At 45.7% G+C, this 21,531-nt stretch overlaps 1 protein-coding gene across 2 annotated transcripts in view; it reads right to left on the bottom strand.

Moving 5' to 3' along the window:
* Positions 1–200: 200 nt before the first annotated feature.
* The window catches only part of LOC138855223 (N-acetylneuraminate lyase-like), a 93,908-nt gene continuing 72,577 nt past the window's right edge, over positions 201–21,531 (bottom strand). For both annotated transcript variants that reach the window (XM_070103432.1, XM_070103426.1), the window contains exons 8-9: positions 14,573–14,744; positions 201–1,406 (exon numbers count right to left, since the gene is read on the bottom strand). In XM_070103432.1, the coding sequence (XP_069959533.1) occupies positions 1,249–1,406; positions 14,573–14,744 (330 nt within the window). In that variant the 3' untranslated portion in view covers positions 201–1,248. The remainder of the gene's footprint in view (positions 1,407–14,572; positions 14,745–21,531) is intronic.

The raw sequence follows: 21,531 nt of genomic DNA, 5'->3' as shown, positions 1-21,531 counted from the left end.
TGAATAAACAGGAAGGTGGACAGGCACTGCTGTGTCATTGGCTACCGTCTGAACCCCTGCAAATCATCACTATTATTACTACTAATAATAAAACTAAAACTAATAAAAACAAAGCAATATTGTTTGTTTTACTATGCAACTTCGATATTTCAAAAAAAGACTCAAGAATAGTCTTTAAAGAGGATCTGATATTAAAGGCATTTTTTTTTTTACTTTTTCATTTTAATTTCTAAGATACACTGGGCTAAAAAAAAGAGTTAAATGGATCTAAATACATTCACCTAGGAGACTGTTCCTCTCCCTAGACGCTTATCACTTCAAATTACATGGTCTAAGGTCTCAGGTGTAGTCAGTTGTGGTTGCAGGGGTCGAGTCACAGTTCCTGGCACCGTCTTCAATAAAAGGGTGCTTCAGGTCAATCCTTTCGTGGTCATTTCCCTCAAGTTGATTAAACTCATTTGTGATTATTCAACTTTATTGTGCGAGTGATTATTCAACTTTATTGTGCGAGTGATTATTCAACTTTATTGTGCGAGTGGTTATTCAATTTTATTGTGCGAGCAATTATTCAACTTTATTGTGCCAGTGATTATTCAAATTTATTGTGCCAGTGATTATTCAGCTTTATTGTGCGAGTGATTATTCAACTTTATTGTACGAGTGATTATTCAAGCTAAACTTCTGATTCTTTAAATAATTGATAATATATAGTAGACTTACAACATTCAAACGAGTCTAAATTTTTTTGGACTGACTTACAAACGAGTTGTTTGAACAGATATAAATGTTTTACGTGTGATAAAACAAGACTTACACATCTTATAAACCCTCGTCTTTATTTTCATTATTGATGTAGCAGGACACGAAGTTTTCTTCCCCTGACTTCAAAAGTAACCCTCCTGAATGTTACTGATCTCCATAATTATTATAATCATAACTGAGCACAATAATGATCTCTAAATATGCAGATGATTTTTTATACCAAGTAAACCTTATTATATCTCGAGAACCAATTGAATATTTCCAAATTGTGTGACGTTTTTGCACTTCAAAGAAATGAGCTGCACTTCCCTTCCACGAATTAAACCTGATTTTTTCCCTCTTCCCAGCCAGTGTTCCCCCATGTTTAACCCTTCTACGTGTAGCTAATCATCATCATCATCATCATCATCATCATCATCATCATGGGACTGTTGTTGAATCTTGTAGCTGCGAAGGAGCGCTCAGTGTTGTTGACATTTTTTTCAGTTAATAAACCTTGTGACCAAGTTCCTGGAGGTCTTTCCTGAGAGTGTTAGTCATGGAGTGTGTGAAGGCTCTGGTAGGCTTGCGGACGGCACCGAAGTCCAGACCCGTGAGGAGGGTGGTAGCTGTCTTGAGGCAGGACACTGTATAGGGTGCGTCATCTGAGGTAGAGAAAAAGACGGGGTTAGTTCACTGTCAGTGACCTAGAGAATTATGTGTGTGTGTGTGTGTGTGTGTGTGTGTGTGTGTGTGTGTGTGTGTGTGTGTGTGTGTGTGTGTGTGTGTGTGTGCTCACCTAGTTGTGGTTGCAGGGGTCGATTCACAGCTCCTGGCCTCGCCTCTTTACTGGTCGCTACTTGGTGTGTGTGTGTGTGTGTGTGTGTACTCACCTATTTGTGGTTGTAGGGGTCGAGTTGCAGCTCCTGGTCCCGCCTCTTTGCTGGTGTGTGTGTGTGTGTGCGTGTGTGTACTCACCAATTCGTGCTTGCAGAGGTCGATACTGAGCTCCTGGCTCTCCTAAGCGCAGCATGATAATTTGCAGCTTTTCTCCGCCCATACTGTACTCTTTGTCCGGTCTGCTCTCTCCTTCAAAGCACATGACCATGCTTTTGCTTGGGTTGAATTCGAGAATCCACTTGTTTGAGGTCTCCTGTTTTTCTTCTTCTCAGTTTTGCATCGTCAGCAAACAATGACACAAAGGACTCGATGCACTCTGGTACGTTAGGTCATACACGTATATGAGAAACAGTAGTGATTCCAACACCGATTCTTGCGGAACTCCACCCGTTACTCTATAAAATTCGGATGTCTCACCCCCTACTGTTACTCTCAGCCTTTTGCCATTTAGGTACCTCTTGATCCACTGAAACAATCTGCCTTCTAATCACTGGAAATTGAAAACTCAGATGTGTAGGAAACATTTCCTTAGCCTCAGAGTCGTCAGGAAGTGGAACAATCTGGAAAATGAAGTAGTATAGGCAGGATCCACGCACAGCTTTAAGAAGAGGTACGATGAGGCACTCGGAGCCGGGAGCGAGAGTGGACCTAGTAGTGACCAAAGAGGCGGGGTCAGGAGCTGTGAATCGATCCCTGTAACCATAAATAGGTGAGTACACACACACACGACGCAGAAGCACAAGGATACAAATTCAACCTTACCGATTTCCGATACTCGATTACGCTACCTGCAACCCTAGATATTGGATTTTTTGACAGTTTGATTTGAGCCAGCGAATATATCTTGGACACGCGGCAAGGTGGTGGCTCCAGAATTTAGGTCAACCTTGACTTTGAAGAGAATCATTGAGGAAGTAAAAGGGTGGGAGGCAGTGAGAGGGTGGGAGGCAGTGTGGAGGTGGGAGGCAGTGTGAAGGTGGGAGGCAGTGCGGAGATGAGAGGTTGTGTGAAGGCTGGAAGCAGTGTGAGGTGAAAGACAGTGGGAGGTATTATATAAGTCGCAAGCAGTGTGGTGGTGGAAGGCAGTGTGAAGGTGGAGGTGAAATAGTGAGGAGATTGGGGACAATGTGTAGGAGGGAGGCAGTATGGAGGTGCTTGGCGGCGCGTGAAGGAGAGACACAGTGTGGAGGTGGTTGGCTGTGTGTAGAGGCGAGAGGCAGTGTAGTGGTGGGAGGCAGTGTGGAGGTGGTTGGTTGTGTGTAGAGGCGAGAGGCAGTGTAGTGGTGGGAGGCAGTGTGGAAGTGGTTGGTTGTGTGTAGAGGCGAGAGGCAGTGTAGTGGTGGGAGGCAATGTGGAGGTGGGAGGCAGTGTAGTGGTGGGAGGCAGTGTAGTGGTGGGAGGCAGTGTAGTGGTGGGAGGCAGTGTAGTGGTGGGAGGCAGTGTAGTGGCGGGAGGCAGTGTAGTGGTGGGAGGCAGTGTAGTGGCGGGAGGCAGTGTAGTGGTGGGAGGCAGTGTAGAGGTGGTAGGCAGTGTAGTGGTGGGAGGCAGTGTAGTGGTGGGAGGCAGTGTAGTGGTGGGGGGGCAGTGTAGTGGTGGGAGGCAGTGTAGTGGTGGGAGGCAGTGTAGTGGTGGGAGGCAGTGTAGTGGTGGTAGGCAGTGTAGTGGTGGGAGGCAGTGTAGTGGTGGGAGGCAGTGTAGTGGTGGGAGGCAGTGTAGTGGTGGTAGGCAGTGTAGTGGTGGTAGGCAGTGTAGTGGTGGGAGGCAGTGTAGTGGTGGGAGGCAGTGTAGTGGTGGGAGGCAGTGTAGTGGTGGGAGGCAGTGTAGTGGTGGGAGGCAGTGTAGTGGTGGGAGGCAGTGTAGTGGTGGGAGGCAGTGTAGTGATGGGAGGCAGTGTAGTGGTGGGAGGCAGTGTAGTGGTGGGAGGCAGTGTAGTGGTGGGAGGCAGTGTAGTGGTGGGAGGCAGTGTAGTGGTGGGAGGCAGTGTAGTGGTGGGAGGCAGTGTAGTGGTGGGAGGCAGTGTAGTGGTGGGAGGCAGTGTAGTGGTGGGAGGCAGTGTAGTGGTGGGAGGCAGTGTAGTGGTGGGAGGCAGTGTAGTGGTGGGAGGCAGTGTAGTGGTGGGAGGCAGTGTAGTGGTGGGAGGCAGTGTAGTGGTGGGAGGCAGTGTAGTGGTGGGAGGCAGTGTAGTGGTGGGAGGCAGTGTAGTGGTGGGAGGCAGGTTAGTGGTGGTGGTGGGAGGCAGTGTAGTGGTGTGTAGTTGTAGGAGGCAGTGTGGAGGTGGGAGGCAGTGTAGTGGTGGGAGGCAGTGTAGTGGTGGGAGGCAGTGTAGTGGTGGTAGGCAGTGTAGTGGTGGGAGGCAGTGTAGTGGTGGGAGGCAGTGTAGTGGTGGGAGGCAGTGTAGTGGTGGTAGGCAGTGTAGTGGTGGGAGGCAGTGTAGTGGTGGGAGGCAGTGTAGTGGTGGGAGGCAGTGTAGTGGTGGGAGGCAGTGTAGTGGTGGGAGGCAGTGTGGAGGTGGGAGGCAGTGTAGTGGTGGGAGGCAGTGTAGTGGTGGGAGGCAGTGTAGTGGTGGGAGGCAGTGTAGTGGTGGGAGGCAGTGTAGTGGTGGGAGGCAGTGTAGTGGTGGGAGGCAGTGTAGTGGTGGGAGGCAGTGTAGTGGTGGGAGGCAGTGTAGTGGTGGGAGGCAGTGTAGTGGTGGGAGGCAGTGTAGTGGTGGGAGGCAGTGTAGTGGTGGGAGGCAGTGTAGTGGTGGGAGGCAGTGTAGTGGTGGGAGGCAGTGTAGTGGTGGGAGGCAGTGTAGTGGTGGGAGGCAGTGTAGTGGTGGGAGGCAGTGTAGTGGTGGGAGGCAGTGTAGTGGTGGGAGGCAGTGTAGTGGTGGGAGGCAGTGTAGTGGTGGTAGGCAGTGTAGTGGTGGGAGGCAGTGTAGTGGTGGGAGGCAGTGTAGTGGTGGGAGGCAGTGTAGTGGTGGGAGGCAGTGTAGTGGTGGTAGGCAGTGTAGTGGTGGGAGGCAGTGTAGTGGTGGGAGGCAGTGTAGTGGTGGGAGGCAGTGTAGTGGTGGGAGGCAGTGTAGTGGTGGGAGGCAGTGTAGTGGTGGGAGGCAGTGTAGTGGTGGGAGGCAGTGTAGTGGTGGGAGGCAGTGTAGTGGTGGTAGGCAGTGTAGTGGTGGGAGGCAGTGTAGTGGTGGTAGGCAGTGTAGTGGTGGGAGGCAGTGTAGTGGTGGGAGGCAGTGTAGTGGTGGGAGGCAGTGTAGTGGTGGGAGGCAGTGTAGTGGTGGGAGGCAGTGTAGTGGTGGGAGGCAGTGTAGTGGTGGGAGGCAGTGTGTGGGAGGCAGTGTAGTGGTGGGAGGCAGTGTAGTGGTGGGAGGCAGTGTAGTGGTGGGAGGCAGTGTAGTGGTGGTAGGCAGTGTAGTGGTGGGAGGCAGTGTAGTGGTGGGAGGCAGTGTAGTGGTGGGAGGCAGTGTAGTGGTGGGAGGCAGTGTAGTGGTGGGAGGCAGTGTAGTGGTGGGAGGCAGTGTAGTGGTGGGAGGCAGTGTAGTGGTGGGAGGCAGTGTAGTGGTGGGAGGCAGTGTAGTGGTGGGAGGCAGTGTAGTGGTGGGAGGCAGTGTAGTGGTGGGAGGCAGTGTAGTGGTGGGAGGCAGTGTAGTGGTGGGAGGCAGTGTAGTGGTGGTAGGCAGTGTAGTGGTGGGAGGCAGTGTAGTGGTGGGAGGCAGTGTAGTGGTGGGAGGCAGTGTAGTGGTGGGAGGCAGTGTAGTGGTGGGAGGCAGTGTAGTGGTGGGAGGCAGTGTAGTGGTGGGAGGCAGTGTAGTGGTGGGAGGCAGTGTAGTGGTGGGAGGCAGTGTAGTGGTGGGAGGCAGTGTAGTGGTGGGAGGCAGTGTAGTGGTGGGAGGCAGTGTAGTGGTGGGAGGCAGTGTAGTGGTGGGAGGCAGTGTAGTGGTGGTAGGCAGTGTAGTGGTGGGAGGCAGTGTAGTGGTGGGAGGCAGTGTAGTGGTGGGAGGCAGTGTAGTGGTGGGAGGCAGTGTAGTGGTGGGAGGCAGTGTAGTGGTGGGAGGCAGTGTAGTGGTGGGAGGCAGTGTAGTGGTGGGAGGCAGTGTAGTGGTGGGAGGCAGTGTAGTGGTGGGAGGCAGTGTAGTGGTGGGAGGCAGTGTAGTGGTGGGAGGCAGTGTAGTGGTGGGAGGCAGTGTAGTGGTGGGAGGCAGTGTAGTGGTGGGAGGCAGTGTAGTGGTGGGAGGCAGTGTAGTGGTGGGAGGCCGTGTAGTGGTGGGTGGCAGTGTATTGGTGGGAGGCCGTGTAGTGGTGGGAGGCAGTGTAGTGGTGGGAGGCAGTGTAGTGGTGGGAGGCAGTGTAGTGGTGGGAGGCAGTGTAGTGGTGGGAGGCAGTGTAGTGGTGGGAGGCAGTGTAGTGGTGGGAGGCAGTGTAGTGGTGGGAGGCAGTGTAGTGGTGGGAGGCAGTGTAGTGGTGGGAGGCAGTGTAGTGGTGGGAGGCAGTGTAGTGGTGGGAGGCAGTGTAGTGGTGGGAGGCAGTGTAGTGGTGGGAGGCAGTGTAGTGGTGGGAGGCAGTGTAGTGGTGGGAGGCAGTGTAGTGGTGGGAGGCAGTGTAGTGGTGGGAGGCAGTGTAGTGGTGGGAGGCAGTGTAGTGGTGGGAGGCAGTGTAGTGGTGGGAGGCAGTGTAGTGGTGGGAGGCAGTGTAGTGGTGGGAGGCAGTGTAGTGGTAGGAGGCAGTGTAGTGGTGGGAGGCAGTGTAGTGGTGGGAGGCAGTGTAGTGGTGGGAGGCAGTGTAGTGGTAGGAGGCAGTGTAGTGGTGGGAGGCAGTGTAGTGGTGGGAGGCAGTGTAGTGGTGGGAGGCAGTGTATTGGTGGGAGGCAGTGTAGTGGTGGGAGGCAGTGTAGTGGTGGGAGGCAGTGTAGTGGTGGGAGGCAGTGTAGTGGTGGGAGGCAGTGTAGTGGTGGGAGGCAGTGTAGTGGTGGGAGGCAGTGTAGTGGTGGGAGGCAGTGTAGTGGTGGGAGGCAGTGTAGTGGTGGGAGGCAGTGTAGTGGTGGTAGGCAGTGTAGTGGTGGGAGGCAGTGTAGTGGTGGTAGGCAGTGTAGTGGTGGGAGGCAGTGTAGTGGTGGGAGGCAGTGTAGTGGTGGGAGGCAGTGTAGTGGTGGGAGGCAGTGTAGTGGTGGGAGGCAGTGTAGTGGTGGGAGGCAGTGTAGTGGTGGGAGGCAGTGTAGTGGTGGGAGGCAGTGTAGTGGTGGGAGGCAGTGTAGTGGTGGGAGGCAGTGTAGTGGTGGGAGGCAGTGTAGTGGTGGGAGGCAGTGTAGTGGTGGGAGGCAGTGTAGTGGTGGGAGGCAGTGTAGTGGTGGGAGGCAGTGTAGTGGTGGGAGGCAGTGTAGTGGTGGGAGGCAGTGTAGTGGTGGGAGGCAGTGTAGTGGTGGGAGGCAGTGTGGAGGTGGGAGGCAGTGTAGTGGTGGGAGGCAGTGTAGTGGTGGGAGGCAGTGTAGTGGTGGGAGGCAGTGTAGTGGTGGGAGGCAGTGTAGTGGTGGGAGGCAGTGTAGTGGTGGGAGGCAGTGTAGTGGTGGGAGGCAGTGTAGTGGTGGGAGGCAGTGTAGTGGTGGGAGGCAGTGTAGTGGTGGGAGGCAGTGTAGTGGTGGGAGGCAGTGTAGTGGTGGGAGGCAGTGTAGTGGTGGGAGGCAGTGTAGTGGTGGGAGGCAGTGTAGTGGTGGGAGGCAGTGTAGTGGTGGGAGGCAGTGTAGTGGTGGGAGGCAGTGTAGTGGTGGGAGGCAGTGTAGCGGTGGGAGGCAGTGTAGTGGTGGGAGGCAGTGTAGTGGTGGGAGGCAGTGTAGTGGTGGGAGGCAGTGTAGTGGTGGGAGGCAGTGTAGTGGTGGGAGGCAGTGTAGTGGTGGGAGGCAGTGTAGTGGTGGGAGGCAGTGTAGTGGTGGGAGGCAGTGTAGAGGTGGGAGGCAGTGTAGTGGTGGGAGGCAGTGTGGAGGTGGTGTAGTGGTGGGAGGCAGTGTAGTGGTGGGAGGCAGTGTAGTGGTGGGAGGCAGTGTAGTGGTGGGAGGCAGTGTAATGGTGGGAGGCAGTGTAATGGTGGGAGGCAGTGTAGTGGTGGGAGGCAGTGTTGAGGTGGGAGGCAGTGTGGAGGTGAGAGGCAGTGTAGTGGTGGGAGTGCAGTGTAGTGGTGGGAGGCAGTGTACGTGGTGTGGACGGCAGTGTGGAGGTGGGAGGCAGTGGGAGGTGGGAGGCAGTGTGGAGTGTGGAGGTGGAGAGGCAGTGTGGAGGTGGGAGGCAGTGTGGAGGTGGGAGGCAGTGTGGAGGTGGGAGGCAGTGTGGAGGTGGGAGGCAGTGTGGAGGTGGGAGGCAGTGTGGAGGTGGGAGGCAGTGTGGAGGTGGGATACATGGAATTCTGATGGCCCAGTAAAGCTAGATTATCGCTCATTCCTCTAATGTAATTCACGTTTATTTGCTGTTCTCGTTGTCTTCGATGTTTTTGTCGTTGCTGATTTTGTTGTTTTTGTTTTTGGTGTTGCTGTTGTTTTAGTTTATGTTCTTGTTGTTTTCATTGTTTTGTTGCTGTTGTTAATGTTGCTGTTGTTAATGTTGCTGTTGTTTTCGTCGTCCCAAACGAACGTACTTGAGCACCGCCAGAAAAAAATATTACATAGAAACAGAATAAATAAAAGCATTAAGACTGCGTACTCTTGGATTTTAGAAGCTGTTTAATAAAGCAAAACGTAATGAAGGAGAACGTCTCGCCATTCATAAGAGAATATTTGAATAAAATGGAAGAAGCGTTTGCTATGGGGGATGAAGAATCAAGATGGGTGAGAGTTACCAGTGGAGTTTCTCAGTGATTTGTGTTGGGCAAGCAGTATTCTGATGTCCAGTGTGTAGATTCGACTCCTGCTGTGGACCGAGAGGCAATGTTTATAAATAATTTTTCCCGTTTGTGAATTGTTAAGCATTGCTTCTCATATATGGCCTATTTATATGGATTAACTCATGTACGTGCTTGTTCATGGTGCTAAATTAATTAGGAAAACTGTAGATAATAATAGAAAACTGCAGGTAGACTTAATCAGGTATCAGGAGAGAGCGAATGAATTCATACCAGAGTTTACCTTGACCAAAAAATACAGAAACATATGGTACAATACACAGATAACCCGCACACAGGAGAGAGAGGCTTACGACGACGTTTCGGTGTGACTTTGTAAATGGTCCAAGTGGACCAAAAAGTCGTCGTAAGCTTCTTTCTCTCCTATTTACGGGTTATTTGTGTATTATTCCGGTCACGGTATTGTGCTTTTTTGTTCTTGTGGTGTTAGGAATGATGGGGAACCAACATTCCTAAAACAAATACCTTTCTTTACGTTTATATAATCAAAACCATTCACCTTAATTCACATTCATACAGTAAAAACCATTCACCTCACTTATCATTAATGCGGTCCAAAACGTACACCGAAACCAGCATTCATACAGCAAAAATCATATACCTTAATTAAAATTCACGCAGTTAAAAAAACATATGCCATAACTAACATTCATACACTAAAACTCAAACACTAATTAACATTACATAGCCCTGACAACTTCTCGACCCACCTGACCTATAAAGAAAAACTGTTAACCTCTGATCCAGTCTGGCCTACATTGCCACTGGTGACTCAGCCTTCAGTTTCCCACGAAAAAATGAGGCTGTGGGATCCCGAAAACTGTGACTGTTCCTAATTCGTGAAGGTATCCTTAATGCGATTTCGCGGAGTCATAAACAGGAGCGAGAGAATGCCAGACGGCAGATATATCTTGCTTATTGTTCTTGTGTCTGTGGTGGCAGACTATTACGTTTCTTGCAGGGAGGGAGTGAAGGAGGAACGAGTGAGAGGCAGAAAAAAGGAGGAAGGAAAATAGGGTGGTATAGAGAGGAGGTGGGAGGGAGGAAACTAGGCCTTTATAAATAGTATCATGTGCTTGTAGAAATAAAGATTATTATTATTATTATTATTATTATTATTATTATTATTATTATTATTATTATTATTATTATTATTATTATTATTATTATTATTATTATTAAGGTAGAGAGTGGGTTAGAGAGGAGAGTGGGAAGGAAGGAAGTCAGGAAAAGAAGTTTTAGGAGGAAGATGGGAAGATAGATGTGAGGGAGAGAGAACGAAGGGGAGAGAGAGGTAGATGGAAGGGAGGACAGCAACAGGTAGCAAACGATCAGGCTAAATGTTATATCATTATAAAGAGAAATATAAGCATTCCCCAGAAAATTAATTACGTTGTGTACCTTCTCGCCATAAGAGTTACAACTGGGCATTATATGATAAGTATTTTGAGAAATACTTATCGGTTGTAATATAAGAGCCTGTTGGTATTTTCTCTCTCTCTCTCTCTCTCTCTCTCTCTCTCTCTCTCTCTCTCTCTCTCTCTCTCTCTCTCTCTCTCTCTCTCTCTCTCTCTCTCTCTCTCTCTCTCTCTCACACACACACACAAACACACCTTGAGCAAAACATTGTGGTAATTAAAAGTTTTTCGTATAATCCATATTAGTCGGTACTCAGCAGTAAAGCCACTAAGTTAAGTCGATAATAAGAATGTCAGCTGACCTGGGTACGAAGATATTAGAGGAATGAAGTAAGTTAGGTAACCCACCACAGTTTACCTGACAGTACACACAATGCGACCACGTTACAGGGATGAAGGGAGGTATCCCACCCCAGGTTACCCAACAGAACACATAGTATGACCACATCAGAGGAATTAAACGAGGTATCCCACCCAGTATACCTAACAGTACAGAGATAACGACCACATCAAAGGAATCAAGAGAAGCATCCCTTCCCAGTATGCTTAACAGTACACGCAGTACCACTATATTAGATAAATTAGAAGAGATATCCCACCCCAGTATACTTAACAGTATACACGGTGCGAGCACCTTAAAAGAATTGTATACCTAACAGTGTACAGTAACACCACATAGGAGGGATTAAGGGAGGTATCCCACTCCAGCATACCCAACAGTGTACACAGTAACACCACATAGGAGGGATTAAGGGAGGTATCCCACTCCAGCATACCTAACAGTGTACACAGTAACACCACATATAAGGAATTAAGGGAGGTATTCGACCCAGCATAACTAACAGTATATACGGTAACACCATATAGAAGGAATTAAGGGAGTTATCCCACCCAGCATAACTAACAATGCACACAGTGTGAACACAGAGGGAATAACTGAGGCAATATACCCCTACCTAGCTATCAGTAAACACAGTTAATACAATGTCAAACAAATACTCCCGTTGTTAATTTCTGCCCTGCATCACCCTTCCCTCTTGTTTATACTTTAACGACGCAGACAGGAAATAGCTTTAAAAATCATTTAAATAATGTCTTGCTTATATTAAAAATATGCCTAAGCATTTACGTGTACTCTTTAGTATTCCATATTGTGGCGTATTTCCTCGGAATAAAACAAGTGTGCATTTGCTGGCTTTCGAACGCTTGTGAGTTAACGCAATGATGTGCGCACACCTCGAGTATTGTGTTTCACCGTGGAACCATTACTCAGTAAAATGACCCATTATCTCCATTCTTTTAAAGACTTTAAATATTTTTGGTTATTGCAACAAACTCTCCAAAACAGTCCCACTAAAACTATCTTTTCTTACAAACATCCCATTTTAAATAATGAATTTCGAAACCCCTGCCAAATCTCTAGCCCCTCATCCACAGCCCATCCGACGATCCACCATCCTTGGTCCTCACCTCACCCTGTCAAAAGTACACCTCCAGTGCTCCTGTCAACACCTCCACCTCTCCTCTCCCACTTACGACTGAAAAATCACACTATCTCACTTTTCCCTTCCTCTTTCGTCAAAAAAATATCAAAGAGAAAAAAGATTGAAAGTAAAATAGCATCTATAAAAGAGAGAAACTGCAGCTCGCCTCGCAGCCTCCCTAAAGGTCTCAGTTTTCCTGCTCCTTACTGACCCTTTATCTTCGTCGCCTCAGCTGAATACACAAGCCTGACTCTCTCTCAGATCCTGTGCGGCTTAGAGGCGCACGAAGGGAAGCGGAAGCGGTAAGGGAAGCGGGGTTAGGGAAGAAAAAGGGTGAGGGGATAGTAAAGGCTGGAGAGAGTTAGGGACAGTGTAGGGGGTAGGGGGACCAGAAGGTTAAGGAAATGGAAGGGGTAAACGAATGGGAGGGTAAGGGATCTGGGAAAAAATGGGAGAGGGATGATCATGTACGAGAGATAAGGAGGTGGACAAAATGACAGAAGAGGCGGAAACAAACATAGGGGGTAAATGACTGTAGAACAGAATGAAAGAAGGGAGGAAGGAGATAAGGAAAACAAGAAAGGGAGAGTGCAAAAGTGGAAGAGAATAACAGTGAAATGAAAACACTGACTGTAGATTGGAAATATCTGAGTGTGAGCATCACATACATGTTATCTGGCCAGAGGTGTGAGCAACCCACAGAATATCAGCGGTATATGCAAAGTCAGTGAATCTCAGAATTACCTTCACAGACTCTAGAAACGATTCTCTGGGCTCTGCACACGACACAGAGTACATGGCACTAACATGAACCCATACCAGATCATGTATATTCAGAATGTCCAGCAGTCTGCAACATAGCAAGTCAAGTAACTCCGGAGAACGAGCCATGAAAAGAGAATACAGTAAATAAACATGACAACTCAATAAAGAGTTCAATAAAGGTTCAAGGAAGATATGAATGCGACTCTCTCTGGATAAGAACGTGGCACACTCCATACAAAGCTTCAAGAGTAGTATAAAGCCGCATAAAATACCAGGCACTAAACACGCAGGTACCTTGTGTGTTAGGTAACAGAGCCAGGAGAAGGAAGGTTGTAAAAAACTATAACAAAAAATTAATTGGAAATGGATAAAATACAGAGAGCGAGACTCCTGCTCACTGCTGTATAGATGCACTTCCGTTCAGGTCAGTCCTGTAGACTAACTTTACCAAGCCACTATGACGCAGGCACAGAAACTCTACGAGAAAGAAAGACTATCTTTAATTAGAGTGTCGATAGTGTCCTGTGAAAGACTAATCAGGGAAACTAGAAAAAGAGAAAGGTTCAGTGAAATTAATAATGTATCCAGCGATACGAAATACTGTAAATACGACCAGTTGGGGTTAACAACTATCAATTCTATGCTTGATAATGTTGATATAAGATTAAAGACGACAGAATCTCAAAAGATTAGTTCTTGGGAATGACGTCTCCCACAAAAAAAAAATACAGATAATAAAAATTATTAGTAAATTCCGACAAGACAACGAATAAATTGTACAAACCTACAACTAGAAGGATGATGGAATTGAAGTAGGTAAATATCCATAAAATAAATGGAAGAAGAAAAAACAGTCGACATACAGAGTATACACTGAATGATGAAGTAAAGAATGTATAATAATATTATTTTTTATTAGCACATCGGCCGTTTCCCACCAAGGCAGGGTGGCTTGAAAAGGGAAAAAAATCACCATCATTCGTTCCATCACTGTCTTGCCAGAGGTATGCTTACACTAAAGTTATAAAACTACAACATTAACACCCCTCCTTTCTATTAATAATAATAATAATAATAATAATAATAAATAGTAATAACAACAATAATAATAATAATAATAATAATAATAATAATAATAATAATAATAATAATAATAATAATAATAACAATAATAATGATAATAATCTTTATTTCTACAGGTACATGACACAACGTATACAGACGTAGGTGACATCAATGGCATATCGCGTAGTGACAGAGAGACAGACACAAGAGTGTCAGGGGAAGATCACACAAACGCTGCGAAAAAATCTCTTGCATAGTACAAAGGGGAAAAATCAAAATAATATTGTGATGTATCGTGAAATACTAGAAAAACCAGCTCACTATATATGTTAAAACTATATATATAATTGTAGTGTGGTGTCGGCGCCTAAACAAAGCAAGCACATATAAAACTAAAAATATAAGCAAAATATACTAAATATATACAGCAAAATTGCCTCTATAGTTAAAAAAATGGATTACAATGATAAAAAAAAAATCACTGAAGGGGCCTTCGTTAATTGGTAATGGGAAAATGGGAGACGAAATCATTACACAAAATAAATAAATACGATTTACATCTCTGGGAAATATAAACAGGGAAAAATAAAAAGCCACAATTGTAATAAGGGGAAACAGCGAGGGTGGAAGTCTTCAAAAATAATTTACTTTGCAATGTGATTGACTGCAAGAAAGGGATCAATGGAGGTAGTCTGTGGCACGAAGGATCCAAGAGGAGGAAGTGTGTGGTATAAGGGTTCCAAGAGGAGCTAGGGTGAGCTACAAGGGTTCCAAGAGGAGTTAGGATGAGCTACAAGGGTTCCAAGAGGAGTTAGGATGATCTACAAGGGTTCCAAGAGGAGCTAGGGTGAGCTACAAGGGTTCCAAGTGGAGCTAGGGTGAGCTACAAGGGTTCCAAGAGGAGTTAGGATGAGCTACAAGGGTTCCAAGAGGAGTTAGGATGATCTACAAGGGTTCCAAGAGGAGCTAGGGTGAGCTACAAGGGTTCCAAGAGGAGCTAGGGTGAGCTACAAGAGGAGATAGGGTGAGCTACAAGGGTTCCAAGTGGAGCTAGGGTGAGCTACAAGGGTTCCAAGAGGAGCTAGAGTGTCCTATAAAGGTTCCAAAGGAAGTTAGAGTGAGCCACAAGGGATCTGTTACAATCACTTGAACCTTTAAATAACTCTTAGAACAAACAACACGCAACTGAACAAGAATAGCAGTGCTCTATTAACTTCCTTTAACTTCAGGTAAACAACAACAGCAAATAATTACACGGGCAGATAGCTTGTTTAGGATGTAGACTCGACATTTACACTGTCAGAGGAGGCAAGAGAGATTCGTGACTCACTGGCATTCAACATGGTATCAAAACATGTTGAGATGATCCCCTGCGCCTCGATGGCCCCTGCTGCATCTCCAGCTTCCATGAGGGCGAACACTTGACTACCATGCTGAGGCAGGAAGTTGAAACCGGAGTTCACGGCGCAGGTGAAGCCCACGCTAAGAGCTTCTTGAAGAGTCTGTGTGTGAAACGTTTATTATTAATTATTATATTTACGTGTAACGTTGAACTCTTAATGTAGTGGAGGATCGATCAGAAGCTACATGACTTCATTTTACGTAATCTACGCGAGTACTTTACTGTGATTTCTTTCGCATGAGTATCAGTACCAGTATGTTTCATGTGTCAGTAACTGGAAATCGGCATTAAGTAAGAATAAATAATAGGTAAAGCTAACCAAAAGTACATAAATATATTTGCATACATGAGTAAACCGCATCATCTCACTCGACTTCCAGAGAATAAGTACCTAGTGAATTACCCAATTCTACAACTCGAGTAAAGCGAACCAGTTTGCCTTGGTCTTTGAATGATTATATTCATTTTTCAACAGAGAATCGATTGAAGAAGATCTATTCGCTTCTCACTTCGTTCCACCGTTCTGGAATGCACCTGCTGGATAGCCAAGACCATCCTCCTTTCAACGCTTTTTTAGTAATGCTCTAACAAGTCTGCCTGGATCTTAGTGAACGGAGGGTCGAGCCTCACTCTTACCTTGCACTGAATGACACACATGAGGTTGGTAGGACGAACAAAAGTCAAAATGCTATGGCTGGAAACATATGTACATCACACTTTGGAAACGAAGCTTCAGACAACGTTTCGGTCTATTTCGAACCATTATCAAGTCACAACTCGACAATGATGAGCCGGATAATGGTGAAACGGATCGGAAGGTCCTTTACAGGTTCCTCTCCAATGTGTGGTTTATTTCTTAACTAGGTTAGTATTTCATATAGTATTAATTACAACAACAACAACAACAACAACAACAACAACAACAACAACAACAACAACAACAACAACAACAACAACAACAACAACAACAACAACAAAAACAACAACAACAACGACAACAACAACAACGACAACAACAACAATAATAATAATAATAATAATAATAATAATAATAATAATAATAATAATAATAATAATAACAACAACAATAATCTCTTACAAGTTTCCCATCTGCCCTACATTTATAGTCTCTCCATCAACCTTTGTTTCTCTGTACTTTCTATATGGCCAAACCATTTCAGTTCTAGTTGTGTTGCCTGAGCGGCTAATTTATTATCAATCTGTAAGAGGCTGCGCAAAAATCATAATTACAGATGTCACAATGGGAGTTTGTCACACCCCACTAAGCATTATTATATCACAAAAAAAAAGAAATATCTGTATTAGTCATTTTATATTTTACGAATACTTCACATACAGTAGTTAATGTACAAAATACTGTATGGAATTCAATCTCAAAACAAAAATTATTTCTTATTACCACTAAAAAATCAGTCATAACTAGGTTATAAAAAAAACGTTCAATTATTTGGTGGATGAAAAAATGTGGAAACTACCTCATGATTTCAGATATTTTATCATTAACAAAAGAAGAGTTTTCCACGGAGGTGTTTCTGAAAGGTTGCATGTTTGGACACTTGAAGTTGATGTTAGTGACACTTGAAGTTGATGTTAGTGACACTTGATGTCACTAGCATCAACCTTACTGTCAGAAATACGTATAGCCTAGCCTTAATCTAGCAGGAACAACATCTTGCAGTCTACTGACCTGGTTACTTTCTCTATGCTTATGTTTAACTTAACATGTCTCATTATGAGGGATAATGGACCTGCTAGTTCCTATCTGTACTCTTCTACTTTCTTCAACTTTGTTTGCTAGTTTCTGACAATGTTTCGAAAACTTCTGTTTGAAAAATCACAATTATACTCAACATTATCTACATTTAATACGAATTTAGCCAATTCATCAACTTTGCCACGCTCCTGGAGGCCTATGTGAGAAGGAATCTATAAAAGCTTCAGTGTAATCCCTCAACAGTTTGTATATATCTCTGTGCTAAGCTTCATACGCAAGCTTGCTGCTTTCAGGTCTCAGGCTATTTAGAACAAGTAATGAGGAGAGTCATGAATAAATTATTTACTGCCCTTAATGCTGTCTTTTCCTGTCTTTCGTCTCAACAAGCCCTCTTCTGTTCTCCAGGTTGTTTTTCATGCCACCCGGAGAACGAAAAAAAAAAAACGAACTGAAGAGAGAATATGAGATACAGGGGAAGTTACCGTAAATTATCGTGGCCGTTTACTAGCCATTATATTAGCAATTAAACACGCAGAACAATGCCTTTGCAATTAATGTTCAGCCGTTGGTGGAAATTTGATTTATGTCGTTAGCAAGTGCATTGAACCCAGTTGAGACTATCCTTTCCTTCTCTCTCTCTCTCTCTCTCTCTCTCTCTCTCTCTCTCTCTCTCTCTCTCTCTCTCTCTGTCACTAGCAACCATTAATAAACATACACTACCACATACACAAAAATACCACATAACACACGATAACATACACAACACGACAACACCACATTCAGAATAACACCACATTTACGATAACACCATATAACACACGGTAACACCACATAACACAAGATAACACCACAGCAACAGCCGAAATATACATGAACACAAGTCATCAAGAAACTTTAAATGGGAGTTTAAATATACAAAAGAAAAAGGTCACTTTTAATGTCAACAATACAAGGGTTTTAATAGTTAAGTTTACATAGCAGAGTTAAAAAGGCGGAGTTAAAAAGGTAAATTTCGTTAAAGGGAGTTTAATATCATAGTTAAATGGCTTGGTTTCAATAACGAGGTTAAGAATAATTGCGTGAATGATGGAGTTAAATGTCTGAGAACAAAAAGGCACAATACCGTGAGTGGAACAGTACACAAATAACCCGCGCATTAGGAGAGAGAGAGGAGCTTACGACGACGTTTCGGTCCAACTTGGACCATTTACAAATGAATATTAAAATGGTATACAGTACCGACAGGTTGGTATACCATTAAGGTGGTCAGTCTCTGAGGGACTGACCACCTCAAAACTACGTTTTCAAGGATGATGGACTGATTGCATCGCATCTCTATTGTTTCTGCCAACTTTTCTATACCCGACTGAAGAAGCCTAGTGTGTAGGCGAAACGTTTTGGAATAAAGATACCTAACTTTTACAAATGTGTCTCACTTACCTACCATTTACCAAGTCTGACCGAAGCGTCGTCGTAAGCTACTGCCTCCCATGTGCTGGTTACTTGTGTAAATGTCTGAGGTTTTAATATTGGGGGTAAACACGATGGTCCGAACTTTGTAAAAGGGTTAAATATCGTAGAGTAAGAGGAGGAGTTTAATTCTTGAGGTTAAAACGTGGCATTAGATAGAGTGATTTAAACCCAGTGAAGGATGAAGGTGAATAAGTTAGTGTAAATATCGGGATTAAATGTCACAGCTTGAAGGACGGTGTTAAATGCTTGAGGTTTAATGATAGTTTTAAGTGTAAACACAACATTGGGAAAATCAGAAAAAAACCGAGACGTTTTGTTTTACAGCGATGCGACCCCTTAAGGGTTGACCTCAGGTGTGCGTCATATTCGTCGAGTGTTGGGTTGTCAAAAGAGGGTGCACATCTCAGGAAGTGAGTCTTGGAATAGTAAGACACCTTGTGAGGAGATACAGAGCATCATGGGCATCAAGATTGCTTATTCTCTCCTCCATTCTCATCAGGTCGTTCAATTTGTCCTTGAGGACTGTGTCGATGGCCTGGTGACCCAGCGGTGCTCCCAAGAGGGTACTGTTGGAAGGAGTGGTAGTAGAGACTTCTGGGAGGATTCTTCGCACAGCATTGATTATTTCCTGGTTCGCTGTGATGATTTCACACTTGGAGGGATTGAGGATGAGTCCCAAGTCTTCTCCCTGTGTTTTCACCAGTTGTAGGTCCCCTACCAGGGACTCTTCAGTACCTGCCAGAGTACCATTATCCAGGTACTAGATGTTGAGCTCGCTGCGTAGGCTGGAAGTTAGTTCTCTTACTGCCAAGCAGAAGAGAAGTGGAGCTAGTGGGTCACCCTGCTGAAGACCTTCTGATGAGAGAATTTCATGTTCTCCAAACAAAAGAATTGAGGGTTTGCTGTAGCCGGCTGAAATGAAGGGAAAAAGACTGGAGAAGCGATCCCGAACAGCTGACAAGACAGCACCTCTCTTCACCGTATTAAAGGCATTTCTAAAATCAAGTTTGACTACGGCCTTGTCTTCTGGTAGGCCCCTGATGTAGGCCCTTGCCGCATGAGCTGCAGCTTCACTGCCTTGAGAGACCCCAAAGCCCAGTTGGTGTGGCTTGAGTAAACTGGCAGCTTCTTGGGGAATGTTTCTTACTGCTGCTTTGGCAACGAAACGGCGAAGAGTGTTTCCAACCGCAATGGGTCTGATTCCCCCATCCTTCTTCTTCAACGCACACAGTGAGGCTCCAAAAAAGAAAGGTTTAATTTCTTCTGGGATTCGCCCAGCCAGGCAGTTGTTGAGAAGAATTGATGCAGATGCACCGAGTACTGGATTTACCATCTCTTTGAGGTGCTGAGGTCGAGTTCCAGTGTAACCTCCTGCAGATCCTGCAGGAAATGACACAATCGCCTTATAGACTTCCGATTCTGGCAAAAATTAATTGTTCAGTGATGGGGTCTTCCTCAGGGTTGTTGTTGATGGCTATAGTGTCCCTGGTTGGATGCTTGTCTCTTAGTGCTTGGGCTGTGGTCTCATCTTTGGGGGCTACAGTGTCGTCACTTGTAATTATTCGGATTGCTACCACTGTGTTACCTTCTTCGATTTTTTTTGCTAACCTGTGCGCAAATTTTCTCGTTTTCAGTGGGACTTTTCTTGGGTCTACCTTTGGGATTCCTGCGATGATGGGGCAGAGGGACACAATTATCCGTTCTTGGGTAGTTGCGCACTGCCTTGATAACTGACTTGGTTAGCAGTTTGCCTCGTCTCTCAGGAACTGCAAGACAGACATTGCCGAACAGGAGTAGGTTGCGCCATGCTTGGATGGTGCCACGGGCTTCTAAGTTGGTGGAACCTCCATTCACCTGCTTAAGAAGGTCTGTGAATTTCCCTGCTGCATATGGGCGAGCCGCTTTAGGGATGTGGGATAGGGTACTGATAGCAGTGGATTTGAATGCCAACAGAAGGCTATCGCAAGTGAGGAGGTTGCCATTGGAATTGTCATCTGCCTGTGGAGGCTGTGGGCTGCTCTCTGCTGGGGGCATATGTGATCCCGCACACCCATTGTGTGCACGAATGCGACCATCCCTGTTGCATGCTCGAAACTCTCCGCACACCTGACATGTGCCTCTTCTTTCATTGTTTGGTGCACTGTTTCCCTGGCTTTGTGGCTGGCTGGCTTCATCATCTGCCATACCTCAACCTGTGTGGTAAGCCCAGGCTTAAGGGAAAATGGTGCATGGCACATACTGCATGTAGTTCATGGTGGTGGTGGGTGGGAGGAGAGGGGTCTCCCCTCCTTGTGGTGGGCAGTGGAGGAAATGGAGGAGTGGAAGATGTGTGATGAGGCGGAGTAGGGCACTCACTCCCTCCCAGGACAATATATATATATATATATATATATATATATATATATATATATATATATATATATATATATATATATATATATATATATATATATATATATATATATATTAAATCTGGAAATGAAATACCTCGGGAAAAAGTGGGTTGTGTCAATGCAAGCAATCAAAGGCAACGTTGCTTAAAATAGACGTCTTACTCAGCCCAGGGAGAGACGGACGCCACACTGGTCCAAGGTCCACCCAGTTGTTAACTGCAGTTTTTGGTTGCTCTTATTGAGGATGCTGCTGAGGTGTGTTGATAGTGAGGGGGTGTTGATGGTGAGCGGTGATGGTGAGCGGTGTTGATGGTGAGAGGGTGTTGATGGTGAGCGGTGATGGTGAGCGGTGTTGATGGTGAGGGGTGTTTATGGTGATGGGTGTTGATGGTGAGGGGTGTTTATGGTGAGAGGTGTTGATGGTGAGGGATGTTGATGGTGAGATGTGTGGGGAGGTGTGTGCGTTGTTTCTTGTTCTTCCATGCTAACTGTAAATGTTTACACACACACACACACACACACACACACACACACACACACACACACAGTAGTAGTAGTAGCAGTAGTAGTAGAATCTCAGTAGTAGTAGTAGTAGTAGTAGCAGAAGTAGTAGAAGTAGTAGTAGTAGTAGTAGAAGTACAAGTAGTAGTAGTAGTAGTAGTAGTAGTAGTAGTAGTAGTAGTAGTAGTAGTAGTAGTAGTAGTAGTAGTAGTAGTAGTAGTAGTAGTAGTAGTAGTAGTAGTAGTGGTGGTGGTGGTGGTGGTGGAAGTAGGGTTGATACATTGTTTTAAAAATATTTATAACAAAACCCACGAGACATAAAGGCAAGCGGACAATTAAGATGCAGGGCCAGGAGCTGAGACTCGACCAGTGTAGTCACAAACAGGTGAGTACACACTCTTGGGTCACAAGGGACCGGGAAGTAAGAGAACGAGAGATATATGAACGCACGATCCTCTCACTGGGAACATACATCACCTACCCTTACCTGCCCAGAAATATCGTATAAATCACTTTACGTCAATAATCCTCCGCCATGAAGTTACTAGCTGCCATTTTAGGCATTTCGACCAAAGCTTCGACACTTCTTCCATTACTGTCATTTATTTTAATTGAAAGCCATTCATTTTAGGAGGAAATGTTTACTGATAGGTTTCGCCTCATCACTGGCGCTACTGCCTCTGGATACAATATATTGTGTGGTATGCAAGGCGGCCCGGCTGGACCCGGCTTCACCCGGGCGGAAACACTTCTGAATAAAAACAGGCATCAGAGGAAATATATTT

This window comes from Cherax quadricarinatus, chromosome 5, assembly GCF_038502225.1.
Source record: "Cherax quadricarinatus isolate ZL_2023a chromosome 5, ASM3850222v1, whole genome shotgun sequence".
NCBI classification, from domain to species: Eukaryota; Metazoa; Arthropoda; class Malacostraca; order Decapoda; family Parastacidae; genus Cherax; species Cherax quadricarinatus.
Note: the sequence above shows the minus strand (reverse complement) of the source record. Positions and strands in the feature narration are given on the sequence as shown.